Raw genomic sequence first — 17,179 nt, 5'->3', positions numbered from 1 at the left:
CTTAGTGTAATAAAATGCTCCAAAATCACTGCTGCTTCAATCTGCATCATACACAATTAGATCGTTTAAATAAGATCAGCGTTTATGGGTATTTCCCACAATAAAGACTTACAGTGTAGAGACTATTTCTTGTGGTAGTGGAGCCTGTTTTCTTCCCTTCAATTCAAAATATTAGGATGTTACAAGAAGGAAAGTTATGGAAATGTTAAGAGCAAAGCAAAGACTTGATGCATCCCTTCTCCTCTTCACTGGTCTTTCTTGCTCTCTTTTGGCTGCTCCGTATTGTTGGTGTCAGGAGGAAGCTCCTCGCCGCCCTCTTGTGGCTGAGAGCCATTCTGCTCCTCTTCCTTCGAACCACGGCTTTTGTTCAGCTTCTTGGATTTCTGGAAGAGCTCGTTGAGGTTAAACTCTCGGATGATGTTCTCCTGTGGGTGACGTAAAATTTATCTATACTGTCTGCAAGTGTAAGCAAGCAGCATCTACTCAGGTCTTAATTCGTGTGTTTTCTTACAATCTGAATAGACGTACCTCGTTCATGGTCCAAGATACAGCTCTACCTTTACTGTCCACCATTGGACGCCTCATAATTTCCCGTCCTCCTTGGAAAAGCAGAACTGAAGGCAGCTGCTTGGCCAGAGGAGAAGTACTAACCCTGTACCTGTTCAGAAAGACGGTCAATACCAGTCAATAGAATTCTAGAAAGCATCAAGCAATACTGGATAATAAAAGACCATTTATTAAAGGCAAAAAAGCCCCTCAAAAACTGACCTTTTTGAAATCTCTTCATAGCGACCAATGTCTATCTTCCCAAACCGGAGTCCAGCACAGTTGTAGCTGCAGAATATAAAGCAAGACACATGAGACATTTGAGACAAATATACAGCTGTTTCTCTAACATGAAGTAAATTACATTATCTTGCATTTGAAGTGACTCTACAACAGGGAGACCAGCAACAATCAGGTATAATGTATCTGCAAGGGTATTGTTTCAAAATGTTAACTAACATCTTGGATCTTTTTTCTTTTTTTCTTTTTTTTTTTTACATAGTGTCATTTCTGTTTTCAAATAAGAAACCCCGACTGAGATGAAATATCATCTAGACTCTTCTTCTTCTTCTTTTACATATCAGCACATAATTAAAAAAGAATTTGGTCCTTAGCAAGTCTTAAAATTTAGGTAAATGTTACCTCATATGAACAATACCACATGACATGTTACACTGTGTCATTAATTAACAAAAATGCAGAAGCAGTGTGTGATAAACTAAGCACACCCTTACAGCTTCCATAAGAAATTAAGAGGGTAAGTAGCAGTTGGGTAGCAAGTGTTAGCAGATGTATAAAAACAGATGTTTTGGCAGCTTTTCTGGTCTGAAGCATTCAGGTGCGTGTTAACACACCTGAATGTCTTTCCTGCTAAGGAAATCCTTCACTCAGTGGCTGCTGCTTAGGACTGAACATGCAGTTTGCCCTTCGTGCCTCCCTCTTTGAACTTTGTTTGTTAAACCCTGTTCATAGTGTTGAACTTTGCTTGTTAACCCCGGTATATGGGTGAACTTAGTTTGACTGGAGTTTTGTGCTGCTAACTTGCCTTAGTTAAACCTTAACTTTTACCCTCGTCCTTGTTATTGTATTACGTGTTAACTGGTTGCACAGTGGCCTGAAGAATGCAGCCCTGTCGGATTTCTGTTTGAATTTCTCCAATTAAACCTTTTCTTCATTTAGTTTCCCGTGTATGTATGCTTATGTATGTTACTCCTCCCTGTCCCCTAACAGAGGGGGTCGTAACAGGCCATAACATGCATCACCATGTCTGGAGACACCCAAACACAGCTTGTAAGCCACAAACACCTCAAAGCAACTGTCAAGCACGGTAGTGGAGTGGTAATGATTTGGGCTTGTTTTGCAGCCACAGGACTTGGATACTTTGCAGTCACTGAGTGGACCATGAACTCTTCCACATGTATGCCCATCTCTCCAAAAAACTAAAACTTGGCCCAAAAAAAGGGTCATGTAGCAGGACAATGATCCCAAGCACAGCAGCAAATCTTCAACAAAATGACTGCAGAATCAAAGTGTTCCAATGGCCCAGTCGAATCCAGACCTCAGTGCTGTGCATAACTGCCTCACTGCAAACCTCAATGAACTGAAGCAATGCTGTGAAGAACAGTGGACCAAACAAATTTCATGCACAATTTTTATTAAGTATTTTATTAAGTATTTAATGACACTGTGACATGTGTCCATCTGAAACTGTATTCAAATAATTTTAAACCTGGTAAGAACCAGATGATTTAAAAAAAAAATAATTATGTCCTGAAATATTTAACCTTAGAATACCTGAATGCGACTGGAGTAAAGGGTGTGATTTCTTACTTGAGAGAAAGGTTTGCAAAGATGGGAGCAAACGACTGACAATCAGAGGACCAGTTGGCGTAGAATTCAACAAGCCATGTGACACGACTGTCCCGCTGCAGCTCCTCCTAAGGAGTGAAGAACACAAAGTTACACTCAAACCAACCCACCTCTCTGAGCACGGCAAGATCAGTTAGAGTTCACTTTTTTTTTGGTACTTCAGTTTATGAATTTTTAAATGTCAGACATACAATTAATACAATGTCATATAACTGGATTTCAGTGTTTGATAGAAACTGCTCTAATTTCAAACACAATGATTAATAGACTCAATCACTCCATGAACTTTCAAATAAAATAACACTCCCAACTGATGTAACTATAAGTAATTCCCACCTCTTTTGTTTTTATCTATCATTACAAAGACCAGTGGCACTACTATACATGCAAATGGTCAGCTGATATCAGACAGGACTCACATCGATGGTCTTGTCACTGAAGTACTTGATGTACTCTGGGCCCATGTAGAGAGGTGGCTGACAGGTCATGACAAATGCTGCAGAAAAAACACAGATAAACAGACTGATGAGCTTAAAAAGGATAAAAACAGTGTAGATTTTACAGTTTATCCAGCGGTAGTCTGTGTTCACCTACGATACTTTGGTAAAAAAAACATTTTTATTTGTGTTATTTCTTATTTAGGTTTTCTCATTTTATGTTTCCTTTCTCAAATTCTGCCATCTTGTCCTTTGTTTTTATGTAATTTGATTATTTTAGGTGTACACTTTGGTCAACAGCTGTTGTTTTTAAATGTGCTATAAAAATAAAATTGACTTTGAATGAATACTGTTTGGGTTGTTTGTTTTTTTGTAAAGGACATTGTTTTTAAAAATTACACAATGGCACCACCTGTAGGCCAGTTAATAAAAAGTCCTGACTACAGAAAGCTCAGAGAAGTTTCTAAACAGGACTCAGATTGCTGCTTTACAAGGTGAAAACTTCACAGAGAAGATGTGAAGCTTTTTCTTAAAATAAATAAATAAATAAATCTTTGCCAGATGAAAATTTTAAGACTTCAGACTAAAAATACATGCTCATTGCACCTCACCTGCTTTGGAAAATAATCTAAATATATACAAGACACAGTTTACACTACACAATTTTAAAGGTGGTTGTGACAGACCACTTCCCTGGAATTCTAATGCTTTATACACACACACACAAATATACATATATATATGAGTACGGAAGTGTAGGGCTTGAGACACCACTGACCGAGGCACAGTGCAAGGTAGAGGATGCCAAACCGAATGTCCATCCTGAAGAAGAGGATGCAGTTGGCCACTTTGGTGAACATCAACAAGTTCCCAATGTGCTGCTCCACTGTGACTGAGGAAACAAAGAGCAGGGAACAATGAATGAAAAGCAGAGGAACACCTTCATACTGTTGACCTTGCAGTGTGTAAGTGAACCCCTCCCACTCCCTTAATGTTTACACAACAAACCCAAAGTTTACAGTGAGTCACTTCACAGATGTGCGTTCTCAGTAGAGTGGGGGTTCCTCTCAAATGGCTTATCAGATCAAGGAGTGGAAACAGTTAAACATCAGACTGTGTGGTTAAAGATTAACAGCAGCATGTAATAAAGACACAAACAAAGCGACCTTTCTGACTTTATCTAAAAAGTTAAGGTCAACAAATAAATCGCAACATATCCCGGTGCTTCCTATGATTCGCTGAGTGGTTTGGATCATTGGCCACATGGTTGATTGGGCCACTTTTTGTGATGTGACAGTTTATTGTGTAAACACAGTTTCATCAGTAGGTTTACACATACGACAGTGTGATGTGTGTGTGCGTGTGTGTGTGCGTGTGTGTGTGTGTGTGTGTGTGTGTGGTGGGGGGTAGACTACTCACTAGCTCTCCTGTTCTTCATCATCACTATTGCACTGAGAAACATAAGGATCTCCAGCTCTCTCTGTAAAACAAAAGGAGCAAAATCATTAAAAACAAACAAACAACAACTTAGTGACAAGTTAATTAACTACTTCTATTTATTCCATATTTCTGAGACTTAATTAGCCCCACCAAAGGCAACCGCAAGCATTACCGCAACCCCCCCCACCACCACTATGCTCACCCAGTCAAAGTCACAGGAGTTGCCGTCCTCGCGCTGGGTCACCAGGTGCTCGCAAAGACCTGGAGTCTTTCGCACCACCACGAAGGAGATGGTCAAGAGGAAGGACGTGATATAGTACGGCTTGAGCAGCCATTTGTAAATCTGAGGTAAGTGATACAAGAAAGTGCAGAGTCCTGTGAGTAAACCCATGCTGACGGAGAAGACGTACCACCGCGACAGGGTGCTGGAGGAGAAATGACAGCTGGAGCTATTGAGCTACGGTGTTACAGTGCGCATGTGCCAAATGGGAGCATCGGCGTCGTTTCTGGGTCCGGCGGCTCGCCGTAGATTTGGCGGGCGCTGCAAAACGTAAACAGAGGCAGCTGAAAAATGGAGGAAAGCAAGTCAGCAACACAAGTAGACAGTGCAGGTAAAACTGGTGCGAAAGATTCAGCTGAAAGTCAAGCTAATGAAGCGACAGGAGACGCTTCCTCACAGATGCCGAATAAACCGACAACGGAGGCGGAGGCTCGGTACAAGAGGATGAAGCTTTTTGACAAAGTCATGCAGAAGAGTCTGAACAAGTTTATCGAAGATGTCAGGTAACGTGTTGGGTTTTGTGTTTATTACCTTGTTTTTACGATAAACTATACGTATGCCATGATATTAACTTTGCACATAGGGTATAAAACGGGGGTGAGAGCTGGTTTAAACGTTTCTCACCAAACAGTTAAGAAAAAAGTGGTGGCCATTAAATAAACAGTAAACGAAGTGTGAATATTTCATTATTAGAACACATACAGTCTTAATTTATCTCAAGTGAGCCAATAAAACTCCAGTATAATAACCTAGAATACCCCAAGAGTATATATAAGATATTTCCTCAATCTATCCCAAAAGTTGGGAACACATTGTGTCACAACACCTGAGGTATTAAAAACAACATAAAACAAAATAGCTTAAATACATTGGAATAGCGAAATTAATAAAAAAAAAAAAAAAGTAATACAATAAGGGACTTAAAAAGTAAACCTAACAACAAAGTAGAGGTATTTTGGTATAAAGTGAGAGTTTCTGATTACTATATATAGTGTTTTAGTCTCAAGAAGTGTTCTAAAAGCTTCATATTTAATGAACCTCAGCTTTAAAAAACAATCGATGAACAGCTTACTTGTAGTTCGTGTAGTCTGTTGTCGTTTCTATGGAAAAAAACAGAGGGAAGCTTGTTGGGAATTATGCAAAATCATAGGGTTTTTAATTTTTTTCTTTTTTTTTTAAATAAATAAATAAAAATAAGAGATGAAGGTTGGGCTGTTTTAGAGCCCTAGCATTTTTTTTTTTCATTTTTATTTTTTTGTTATCTAGAAGACTACTTATGATCACTTATGATAAATATTGGACTTGAATTTGACATAATTCCTTTTAAGAAGTGTTTTTTTTTTTATCCTTGCACATATGAGACAGTGAGATAAATTGACAAAGGAATGATCCTGTGGTGTTTTTTAGTAAGAAATTTGTAATACAATGATTCAGAACTCTGGTTTGGATAAATTTAACACTTCAGACAGGCACTCTGTTATGATTATTTTTTATGTATTTTATTTTACTTACAGATGAAAATCAAACAATTCCACTGCTCTCCTGTCCTCCAAAAAAAGGCCTATGCAAACGTACTTTTAACATAACACAAGCAGTAGTGTCTTATAATGTTAATGATCTACGTATTCCTTAGCTATCATTTTCAGGAAAGGTCATATTTTGCTTCACTTTGTTCACTCTGTTCTCTCACAGTTTTAACAGATTCGCCAGCATGTTTCGTCCACTGTACAGTAAGAACCCTCAGAGGATGGAGAGCATTCACAAGCAGTTCATAGAGGAGCTGCGGGGCACCATACAGGTCTGTAGCACATTACATTAAAACCCTGTATTTAAAAAAACAAATGGGAAGACTTCTGCCTCCTTTGTATTGTGTATTGCTTAGGCTGTATGTGTTGTACACTTTTTTTTGTTCCTATACATTGCATAAATGACATTTATTACATTTATGACATTTATTGTCAATTTCCTTGCTGATAGCAGTAAAATGAATATTACAAATTCTGCATCAAAACTAAATTTTTAGCATTTTATCATTCATCAGGACAAACAAAATAACATTCCTGGGCAAAACCAACATTTGTATAGCTGCCATATTCACTGATCTACTACTGGTCTTTATTTCACTTGTTTACATAAAAGTTTGTGTTTCCCTGCTCATGAAGGAAGATATCAACAGACTGATTGAAGAAGGCCAGCTAGAGTTAAAACTGAATGAGCTGGACAAACTAGAGAGAGCCACCAAGGACAGTCCAGACCCTGCATGGTCAGTAAACCGCTTTGAAAACACTTCAACTTCTGAAATCTTGAGCATTTAATTATATATGCTTTGTGCATTTTCTTATCAAACTGCTGAAATTCTCTCTTTTCTTATTTTTTATTTAATTAAACTAAATGGTGATAAAGTAACTAAGTGGAAATATTTTTTCATTAAATGTACTAACTGTATATTTTAGAATTTCATTTAGTCAGTGGATCACATTGAAAGGGTAACTTTGCCTCTTTTATTATAGGTATATTGCCTTTCTTTACTACACTGCTTACACCACTGTGTTATTTCAGCCTTTTAACAATCAAAGCATTTTAATCCCTCATCATCTCAAATGTTGTCTTAGGCGACCAAGCGGGGTCCCTGAGCAGGACTTTTGCAGCTTTTTGATGCCTTACTATCAAAAGCAGGAGGCCTACATGCGACGGGAGCTGAAAAAGATTCAAGCAGAGAATGCTGCTCTAGCACAGAAGGTTCAGGGTGGAAGAGAGAGTATCAGTCAGACTGAACACCGAATTTCTGCTGCTGTTGATGAGTGGAAGGTGAGAGAGAAAGAGTAGATAATTGGCAGAATAGATATGACTTGTCCCTAATAAGATCCATGAATACATGTATATAGACCTTTTTTTTCATATTCTTACATTTGTGTGTATATACATCTTAGGTCCTTTTTGTATTATATTTTAAGATTTTGATTTATTTGTTATATTTTATGAAAAGCAAGTCAATGCACTGAAAATGCATTCTAATGCGCACTAACTGATGTTCTGAATAACAATAAAGTAGCTATTCTATTGTATTGTATTCTATGTTTCTATCATTCCTAATGAGGATGTTCAGTATATTTAGTCTCAGTGTAGCTTTAATGGTTTTATTTGGTAACTTGTTATAGAACATTTCTACTTGTAACATAAATAAATTGAGTGCTAATAGTTTTGTTATGTGTGTTCTTATCTCTCATTTTTAGGCATCAGTGACAGAGTTTGAAAGGCTGGCGTCATCTCTTTGCCCCGCTGATGTTTTTGATGTGTGATCTTCAAAATTACACAATATGTCCACTAACTTAATTGTACATAATGAGTTTGTTTACTGTGCCTGTTTGTTTGAAAATAAACACGACGTTTTGGAAATTCTTAGTGATTATAGTCCTCTATACACCGACAGTTACGGTACAGTGCGTGTTTGTTACCTGTATTACGGTAAGTGGCCATGAAAAGAAGTGAGGAGCGGAGCACTTGACACTCGAATTCTCGTACAACAGCTTCCTCGCAAATAGCAGGCCATAAGCTAGAAGAGCCCGGCATTTTCTTTCCATATAAATGTATTATTCAAGATAGATATGGCGGAAATGTTTTCAACTCTTTTCGGGTCAAATGAAGCTCAGGGACCACCTGGTTCTTCGTCTCTGGGTTTTGGACCGGGGAAGCCTCCACCGCCTATGCCGCAAAATCAAGTTGCCATGGCGGGTCAGATACCACCGCAGCTCGGGGATGAAGGGCCTGCTCTACGGAAGCCTGGAGCCATGAATGAACCTTTCTATTTACTGCGGGAGCTGCCTGGTACTGATGAATTCTTGTAACTGTTGGGTGCTTTGTGATTAATTTGTCCTTTATTTAAAACTTTAGCCGAAATCTAAAGCTGCTTAAATAGTTTGTAAACAATACTAGCTCACGTAGGCTGACTAGCTGGTTGTGGGCTAACATTGAGTTAGCTGATTGTAGTTAGTAGCGATGTGTTTTTCAGTGAAGCGTTTATATTCAGTGTGTAACACAAATGCTTTATTTATTGATTTAACACCTTTTTGTGACTTAAAAATATGTTGTGTAACTACGGTTATTATCGGAATGAGCATCCCTGAAGTAGCACAGGTCCCCTTTGGAAATGGCCATCTATTTCACAAACATTTATGTACAGATTGGTTACAAATGATATGAATTTGATGTGTGTGCTTAGTGGGGAACGAGTTAACGGGAAACACCAACCTCATCACGCACTACAATCTGGAGCACGCTTACAACAAGTTCTGCGGGAAGAAGGTGAAGGAGAAGCTCAGCAACTTTCTGCCAGAGTTACCAGGTGGGTGCGAAAGTCACAGATGTAGTCAGATAACTGATTAGTAACAATCTTATAATGTTCAGTGTTGGACAGTAGCGGTAAAGCTTTGCTTTGATAGCTGTGAAACGTAATATTACAAAATATTTTAAAATCTGGGTTCTCACGGACCATTAGATACCGCTGACTGAAGTCTTTAAACTGAGTTTTCCTAAAGGACACATTGACAACTGAGAGTTACACGAACTTGTTCGTATGAACAACCACTTGGAGAAAGTGGGAAAGGATAGCTCCCTTTTAATTGGAAAAAAACCTCCAGGAGAACCATGCTCCAGCTGGGGTGGTTAGACTGGTGAGGGGAAAATGGACATGGTAGATAGCGCTAGGACAAAACAACCTATAGGAGGGAGTTCACATCTTATTGACATGCTGTAAATTAAAATACATGCCTCACATCTGTTTCCCCATGCACATTTTTTGGTCCACGCAAAGTGTCAGTTATACAAGTTGTCTATCCTCAACACCAGCCTGTTTCACAAGCTCTGATATGTTAATTGTTTGTCATTTTGGGTCATTTAATAAAGCCAAATTAGTTCTGAAATAATGAATTATAAGTGTAGGTGTCATTCATGGGCCTGAAGATCCCAATTATCTTATTGTGTGTTTTGGTTATGTAGTTTTAAGTGTACTACACAGGTCACCTTTTGTTATGAAACTGGCTGCAGAATAAACTCAGATTGGGAAAACACTTTGTAGTTTATCTTCAGCCATCTTCTGCTAGGGCACAGGACATAAACAATGTGATGTGATAGTAAAGATGAATGTAATACTCTAATCACGTCTCTTGTTTTGGGTCTTTATGAGTACTCTGATAATGGAGCTGTTAAACCAAGAGCCACAACTAGTTAATACAGATATAACATATTAGTGGGGATATATGCTTCAGTGGGAATTTTATGCGTAGCTACATCATAACTGCAAACTTCTCTTAAAACGTTATGACATAACCTCACATGCACCTCCCATAGAAATTTAACGACACGTCAGATCGATGCAGTCTGAAACTACTGTGATTCCTCCTGTGCATTTCCAGCTACTTTTCTGCTGCACAATTTATCAGTGAGAGAATCATCATATCAATATAAGGAATAATAATCATAACATCAGTATAAGGACTCACAAATGTCACCAAATTCCTGGAGGGATATTATTGAAACTATCAGAATGGAGTGAATGTACAAAAAAGTGGAAAAACTAGAGGGATGCATGTGAAAAAAGAACTGATCACAACAAAGAGTGGGGACCCAGTAGGGGGAAAAAATTGCAGCAGTTTATTTGTTTCCTTCTCTTTTGATTTGAATATTTAATTAAATTTACCTGTGAACACAGCTGAGCACTTATGTTTTGACCTTTCCTGCTTCTCTGCAGGTATGATTGACTGTCCGGGCACACAGGACGGCAGCTCATTACGCTCTCTGATTGATAAGCCTCCAGTGTGTGGAAATTCCTTTAGCCCACTGACTGGCGCTCTGCTAACAGGCTTCAGACTACACACAGGACCGGTACATACTACACAATACAATGCAGTATAAAGTTCACGCAGACATTTTCAACGTCCTGACTGACACTGATTATTCAAATTTAACTGACATTTAAATGATCTTAATTCTCATATGTGCATATTAAGTACTCACCTAATTTTTCATCACATCTTTGCAGCTCCCAGAACAGTACAGACTGATGCACATACAGCCTCCAAAGAAGAAGAGCAAGCACAAGCACAAACACCATCGACCGCAGGATCCATTACCACAAGGTATGATATAAATTGATCCACATGCATGTCTGCAAAGAGGTACAAATATTATCATTTCAATAACCTGTCTTATTTTGATGTCACAGAAACGCCGTCAGACTCTGATCCCAAGAAAAAGAAGAAAAAGAGAGATGATGATCCCGATCGCAAGAAAAAGAAGAAAGACAAGAAAAAGAAGAAGGTAAGACCATTTGTCAAACCTTACCTGAACTAGTTAGACCGATCTCATTATTATAGTCACTTCAGTTTTATTTTAATTTCTGTATTTTTTTTAATTATTATTTCTTTTAAAGGCTACTTTTCTCTGATCTCTTATTCACAAGGAATCGACACTTCAAGTAGCTCCTCGTATTTGAGTCGGCAGATTTATTTATTTTTTTAAACCAAAAACCCTTCCTCACACAAAAACAAAGGGATTTGTGTCTCTTATCAAAAGTGAGGATCTTCCACTTTTTAGGCAAATATGTAAACCGTTAGATGTTTGCAAATGTATCATTTGACCTTAATTCAGTGGAAAACACCAAATGTGCAAAAGGTCGAGGGATCTGAATGCTTTAACTACATGACCATGATGATACCTGCATGTACACTTCTCAACCAAAAGAAAAAGTTGAAATCGCACTATTTTAACATTTTATTGAACTGGAGCTTTGATGACTAAATTTATCTACTTCCAGAGTTGTGCAGGCTTTTCACCAATCCAGTGGTGGCCAATCCATGTGTAGAAACGATTTCTCATACACAGTTTGAGCCCATTGAATCCTGGCATTTTCATTTTGGAATAAGAGCCTCCCATCAAAAAATTAATTGGTGGAAAATCCAGTCATTAAGTATATCCAGGTTTTTGGCTGACATTCTTTTTTTTCTTTTTAGAAACTTAAAGTTGCTACATAACATTTGTCAACCTGACCAACTGAACCAACCCCAGATCATAACGCTGCCCCCACAGGATTGTGCATTAAGCACCAGACATGATTTATGCATCACTTCATCTGCCTCTCTTCTTACACCTGTAAGATGTGCCCATCACTCTGGAACAGATTAAATTTCGGCTCATCAGACCACATGACCTTTTTTCCATTCCTTCAGATTTTGGTCTTTATTCCTTCCTAGCAAGTTATTTTCTCCCCAGTTAGCCTCACCGATAAGTGATTTTCTTAAGGCTACACAGCTGTTTAGCCCCATTCCCTTGAGTTATCTTAAAATTGTGCATGTGGAAATTTTCTTAGGTTAACTAAAAAAAGATAACCATGACTTCTAATGCTGATTTTTGTTTATTAGAATTCATCAAACATTGTAAGTGATCCATGATCAAAATAACTAAGCTTTTTTACAATAATGCATTGAACAGTTCTTAATCTTCTCTGCTTTAACCTGCTAAAACAGTTGACATTTAGCAATATTCTGCAAAAACCAGGTCCATATTTTCTCCACAGTTTGTCTTTTCTGAGACACCAACTCTTTAAACAAGATCATTAATTGTGTGTGTGAACCTCAATTTTAAAACCATTTGGGAGCCCATTGCAGATGTAATCTCTCTAAACTCCTGCTTCATGTCACTCAGCAGCAGCGAAGACTACACCTGTATTCATCCTATAAGTGTCACAACTCTGTTTCTGCCCCCCCACAGAACCGCCACAGTCCAGACCACCCCGGCCTCGCTGGATCACAACCCAACAGCAACAGCCTCAGATAGACAGCCCACTGTGTGCATGCCTGTGTTTGAATGTGTGACTTTTGTAAGAGGATGTGTGTGTATTTTACAAGTAATTGTATTATTAAGAGTATGTTTAAAGAGAGAAACAAATGTATGGTGTGCGAGAGAGTGAGCTGTGACAAGATGTGATGCACAGATTGATTTCAGTACAGTGTAAAAGGCAGATAAGCTGTGTGGTGTTGTGGATGACAACGTGTGTATGTCTCTCTTTAAATATGTTGTAATATCTTTTGACCGTAATGCCAAAATTAAATAAACTTTGGTTACTATCTTGTGTCTCGGTTTGTCTTAGATTACGATCAGGTTTAAAATAATGACCACTCTGGCAATGTCTTGGCATTTGAGCATTTATTCATACATCAAATGCACATGCTGGTTATAGTGATGCAAGATTTAATTTAGCTATGCAGCATTTCAACACTAATCATGGAGGCAGTTTATCTAACAGTCTTTACAGATACAGCAAAGGACGTTTTCAAGACTGTCAAAGGCACAGGTTAAATTCAAGGTGGCAACTACTAATCAAATATAAAGACAAAAGCAGAAGTCATTAACTTTTCAGACAGCTACTTACACGGATCTATAATACAACAGATGGTTGTTAAATATTTTAACATGGTAAGAAGGACAAAGAAATGACAAAAGTAGAACCTCAAACTTTCAAATACTAATCTATACAAAGTAATAAAAATTTCAGCCTCTATGAAGATTAAAGGTGAGTTAACAACAAATTGGACTTTACTGCAGAGCTAGTGCATAGTTGATATTAAGGCATTCCTGGTGGGGATTTATGTTCCTATACTAGCAACTGTTATCACAGTCCCTAAAGAGGTCTTTGGTTCAGAGTAGGGTGTGGGGAACTTCAGGCCTCAAGGGCCGGTGTCCTGCAGGTTTTAGATGTGTCGTTGATCCAGCACGGCTGATTTAAATGAGTAGTTCATTATCAGGCCACTGGAGAACTTCAAACCATGTTGAACTTAGCCATTTAAATCAGTCGTGATGGATCAAGGACACATCTAAAACCTGCAGGACACCGGCCCTTGAGGCCTGGAGTTCCCCCACCCCTGGTTTAGAGAGTAAGCTGTTTGCTAGAGGCATTAATCTTGCCTTCACTTCCATTGCAAAGATAGCAGCACAGGCACAAAGCTGAAATAAAAACCTCACGTCTAAGCAAGCATACAAAGACTCAAGCAGCTGAACACGTCCTATGACCAGGAAAATGGTGTATAAATAAAATGACAATACATAACGGAAAAATCTACTGAAAGCTGCCCAGGCATTGAAATGGATTGAATTAAAACAATTAAAAATATACATCAAAGCTGATTGGCGCTGTAATTTGTGCACATTTGTGCAGAACAAACATGTACACAACACAATGACACAAGGTCATGTGGATCATGTACACAACACTTTGGAATAAAAATAAATGTTTTTTCCCACCGTTGGCTGAGACCACGTGCTGCAGCTAGATGTGTTTTTATCAAGTTAAAAATCACATTTACAACAAACAAGTTTGACCCCAGCCACTTCCTCCTCAGTCTTCACTTAATATACTGTACACAAAAATGTTAAGCAAGCGGCAGATCATAAAATACAAGTCACACCTCACACTTATTTACAAGACAATTTGCTGGAGGATGTTTTCTTTTCCTGCAATACAAAACTGAGCTGAATAAACATTAAATCACCCGAGCTTCCTTTAGAATAGGCCCGCTACAAAATAACATTAGCTGATAATGAAGCGCTTCCCTTTTTAATGCTACAGAAATGATAAAAACTACACTTCAATACACATTTTATACACACACTAGTTCATTTCTGTGCATAAAGTAGTACAAAGTGTTCCCAAACACTGACACTGTGCGTCAAAATTACCAAAACCCATCCCGTTCGTTCCTATAGATGTATATATTTATAAAAGAGTCCAGAAATGTGAGGGGCAAATAAGCTGGTTGAACTTCATGTCTGAATCACACAAGGAGAAACCTCTCTTTTCAGCTCGGGGTATTTTAATTTAAATGAAAATGCTGGATTGGGTGTGTTAAATGCTGGATAGGCAAAGGAGTCTGTTAAAGAGCGACAGTCCCAAAAAAAAAGAAAGAAAAGTAAATGGAGGTAGATGTGGTGTCCGCCTGTGTGTTTCAATCAGAGAAAGTTTGTGAAGAGCTGAAGTTCTCATAAATATTGAAATGTTCAAATCGTCTAGGTCTTTGGGATTTTTTTTTCACATGCATTAACAGTGTCTTATTTTGTTTTTGTTTTTTTTTCTTTTTTGTTTTTTTTTTAGAGTTTGTTGGAGACTACAGTAGAAAAAGCACTATTAATCTACACTTTAGACCACCTACACATTACACTTACAGGAGCTTCTTGGCCCGCCACGAAGCTCCTGGCGTACAGTTTTTGTGCTGATGTTAATGTGACAGGAGGTTTGGAACTCCAGAGTTATCAAGTCAGCTTGTTGCCAACATTTACACATTATGCGCCTCAGCACTCAATAGCCCCACTCTATAACTTTATTTGGTTTACCATGTATTAACTGAGGTTCCTAAACGCTTCTGCTTTGCAATAACCCCTTTTACAACTAATCATGGAATATATAAATAAAGAAATCCCACAAACTGACTGGTGGTAACAAAGGCATCCTATTACAGCACTGTGCTTAAATTCAGTGAATTCCATAAAGCGACCCATTGTTTCACAAATGTTGGTAAAGGCAGGCCGCTGACGAGGCGCGTGACTTTATACACCTGTGGCACTGGGACTGGAAACACCTGAATTCAGTTTTTGAAAGGCGTCACTTATTACTTTTGTCCGTATAGAGGACTAAATGTTTGAATCCTAAAATACTGAACAGGAAGTGTAACTTAATATCTTCGAGCAGTTCTTTGGTGTTCACTAGTATTGTCATGATTATAAGTCTTTGAAAACTATATCATAGTATTTCAAGTACCGTGATATCAAATGAAATCCATGGCTTTTTAAACACACTAACTTGGCTCCTTGACCTAGACCAAAATAAATAAAAAAACAAGTGATGACAAATCTCCCTAAAATACAAACATGTGAGATATCATATTCTTTCTGATGTGGTTTGTTACGAGGAGAACTAGCACCAGCTTAAAAAAAAGAAAAAAACAAAACACAACTTAACGTAACTTTGTGGTTGCTTATTTCAAAGCTAATCCTACTGTCCCCCCTATCCTCAGCTGTCGTGTTCTCTAAGCATCTATAGCAGCGAAGCCATTAGTGTGAGGTTTGCAGCCATTGGCGGTAGTGTGGTTGAGCGCCTCCATCTCCTGATCGGCAGCCAGCTTTTCTCTGGCCTTCTTTTCCTTCGTCAGCTGTCTGCAGTGCCAGAACAGGTAACCTGGCAACAGGAAGCCAGTAAACGAGAAGATCAGCAGGGCGAGGTTGATCTGCAGGAAAGGAGGATGAGGAAGATGGACAGTTGTAATTATGATTCACATTGTCAGGCCATAATTAAAATTTCAAGTTTCAACTGTGACTATTTTTAAACTACAGGAAGAAAACTTTAAAACTGTCTGAAACCAATTGAGACAATAACCCATATAAATCAAATGACATTTAACATGTAGCAAGGACTGGTCAACTGAAAACAACACCAACAGTTTAAATCTCAACCTTTCTCGCATCCTATTCTAGCCAATTATGCAGCTTATTCTTCGAAAACAGCCTTTCTAACTCTAAGTTTTTATTTTTTATTTTTAGGGGGGCATTCCTAAAAGACTACTTTCTTCTGATTGGCTGGCCCTCATCTGGCTTCCATAAACAGAACCCTAGGCTTGTAAGCCCCTCCTCTTTATCTCAGGCACGGTAAGAGCTTTAACACAATAACCTTTAAGAAAATTCCCCCTTAAGACCAGCCTGAAGTCAGAAGATTTGGCTAACTTTTACTTACCAATGTAAGCAAACACTGCAACAGTAAATATATCAAGGGGAAAAAAAGGGACACGTACAATTTGTCTCCTTTAAGCATAGTGATGGTTTGTGCTAAAATGCTAATGTTACAGTGCTAACATTCTCAAAATAACACAATGTTTAATATGTTCACAGGCTAGTTTAGCTGCAGTAAACAAAAGAAGCAGAAGGGAATGTCTTAAGATTTGTAACTCATGTGACACCCAAACTCAGTACAATTCATCCTGAGGGAAGCTCAAATATTTTTGCTATATTTCATATTATACTTGCTGAATATCAACCTACTATGTGGCTCTAGATAAAACATTTACAGGTGATCAGAGTGATTAGGACTCATTATGTTTGAAACCTGAATGATTGTTTTAACATACACTGAGTGGTCATGTGGACATTTCGAGGTGAATCAACATGATCCAATTTAAGATTACCATTTGGCCTCTTCAGTCTTCACTTACTCAGTGCACTCATTACCTAATGAAATTAATGTGTATAAAACTGTAGCTAACAAATGCAAATTCATTTCATTTACAATTTCAGTTATCCCATGGATAGCTGGTGCCGCAATAAACAATGCTGAGAGCTTTTTATGGGCGTCTCATTGTGAAGTTTGCAGGCATGCAGAGAAAATGTGTTTTCTCACCCAGTAGGGGTCTCCTTTCAATGGTCCAACCATGGCGATGAAGAGTGGCTGCTGCAGCAGAGCGACCACAGCGCTGATCATGGACTGGAGGCCTGTCAGCGTGCCAAAGTGGTTGGACGGGTAGCTGTGGGAAAGATTTAGTGGTTAGCGTGAAATACCAAGTGACAATAGGCT

General features: G+C 38.4%; 4 protein-coding genes across 5 annotated transcripts in view; 2 read left to right on the top strand and 2 right to left on the bottom strand.

The window, feature by feature from the left end:
• Position 1: 1 nt before the first annotated feature.
• On the bottom strand, positions 2-4,710 carry tmx2a (thioredoxin-related transmembrane protein 2a). The gene is made up of 8 exons (XM_003444576.5): positions 4,495-4,710; positions 4,272-4,332; positions 3,631-3,744; positions 2,835-2,911; positions 2,377-2,483; positions 769-834; positions 529-658; positions 2-425 (listed from the first exon to the last, which is right to left on the bottom strand). Exons 1-8 carry the CDS (start codon positions 4,681-4,683, stop codon positions 246-248), a joined length of 924 nt encoding a protein of 307 aa, XP_003444624.1. The 5' UTR covers positions 4,684-4,710; the 3' UTR covers positions 2-245.
• A 7-nt stretch (positions 4,711-4,717) lies between these two features.
• On the top strand, positions 4,718-7,968 carry pmf1 (polyamine modulated factor 1). The gene is made up of 5 exons (XM_003444699.5): positions 4,718-5,075; positions 6,265-6,370; positions 6,735-6,835; positions 7,185-7,380; positions 7,806-7,968. The coding sequence occupies exons 1-5, from the start codon at positions 4,864-4,866 to the stop codon at positions 7,869-7,871; spliced, it is 681 nt and encodes a 226-aa protein (XP_003444747.1). The 5' UTR covers positions 4,718-4,863; the 3' UTR covers positions 7,872-7,968.
• Positions 7,969-8,022: 54 nt separating this feature from the next.
• Positions 8,023-12,547, top strand: med19a (mediator complex subunit 19a). Its single transcript, XM_003444577.3, has 6 exons — positions 8,023-8,397; positions 8,792-8,914; positions 10,319-10,452; positions 10,610-10,706; positions 10,793-10,887; positions 12,337-12,547. Exons 1-6 carry the CDS (start codon positions 8,178-8,180, stop codon positions 12,400-12,402), a joined length of 735 nt encoding a protein of 244 aa, XP_003444625.1. The 5' UTR covers positions 8,023-8,177; the 3' UTR covers positions 12,403-12,547.
• A 205-nt stretch (positions 12,548-12,752) lies between these two features.
• The window catches only part of slc43a1a (solute carrier family 43 member 1a), a 46,624-nt gene continuing 42,197 nt past the window's right edge, over positions 12,753-17,179 (bottom strand). For both annotated transcript variants that reach the window (XM_005467611.4, XM_013270982.3), the window contains 2 exons: positions 17,006-17,129; positions 12,753-15,842 (listed from right to left, as the gene is read on the bottom strand). In XM_005467611.4, coding sequence (XP_005467668.1) covers positions 15,645-15,842; positions 17,006-17,129 — 322 coding nt within the window. In that variant the 3' untranslated portion in view covers positions 12,753-15,644. The remainder of the gene's footprint in view (positions 15,843-17,005; positions 17,130-17,179) is intronic.

This window comes from Oreochromis niloticus, linkage group LG2, assembly GCF_001858045.2.
Source record: "Oreochromis niloticus isolate F11D_XX linkage group LG2, O_niloticus_UMD_NMBU, whole genome shotgun sequence".
Taxonomy (NCBI): Eukaryota; Metazoa; Chordata; class Actinopteri; order Cichliformes; family Cichlidae; genus Oreochromis; species Oreochromis niloticus.
This window is presented reverse-complemented; position numbering and strand designations above follow the sequence as displayed.

What these genes read in the sequence shown, in the direction of transcription:
- tmx2a (XM_003444576.5), bottom strand. Translation starts at nt 4,683, where the DNA reads ATGGGTTTACTCACAGGACTCTGCACTTTCTTGTATCACTTACCTCAG. An exon ending in ACTCCTGTGACTTTGACTGG is followed by an intron (nt 4,333 to 4,494) that starts GTGAGCATAGTG and finishes TTTGTTTTACAG; the next exon opens with AGAGAGCTGGAGATCCTTAT. An exon ending in TCAGTGACAAGACCATCGAT is followed by an intron (nt 2,484 to 2,834) that starts GTGAGTCCTGTC and finishes TTCACTCCTTAG; the next exon opens with GAGGAGCTGCAGCGGGACAG.
- pmf1 (XM_003444699.5), top strand. Translation starts at nt 4,864, where the DNA reads ATGGAGGAAAGCAAGTCAGCAACACAAGTAGACAGTGCAGGTAAAACT. An exon ending in AGCTGCGGGGCACCATACAG is followed by an intron (nt 6,371 to 6,734) that starts GTCTGTAGCACA and finishes CTGCTCATGAAG; the next exon opens with GAAGATATCAACAGACTGAT. An exon ending in CTGCTGTTGATGAGTGGAAG is followed by an intron (nt 7,381 to 7,805) that starts GTGAGAGAGAAA and finishes TCTCATTTTTAG; the next exon opens with GCATCAGTGACAGAGTTTGA.
- med19a (XM_003444577.3), top strand. Translation starts at nt 8,178, where the DNA reads ATGGCGGAAATGTTTTCAACTCTTTTCGGGTCAAATGAAGCTCAGGGA. An exon ending in CTTTCTGCCAGAGTTACCAG is followed by an intron (nt 8,915 to 10,318) that starts GTGGGTGCGAAA and finishes GCTTCTCTGCAG; the next exon opens with GTATGATTGACTGTCCGGGC. An exon ending in GCAGGATCCATTACCACAAG is followed by an intron (nt 10,707 to 10,792) that starts GTATGATATAAA and finishes TTGATGTCACAG; the next exon opens with AAACGCCGTCAGACTCTGAT.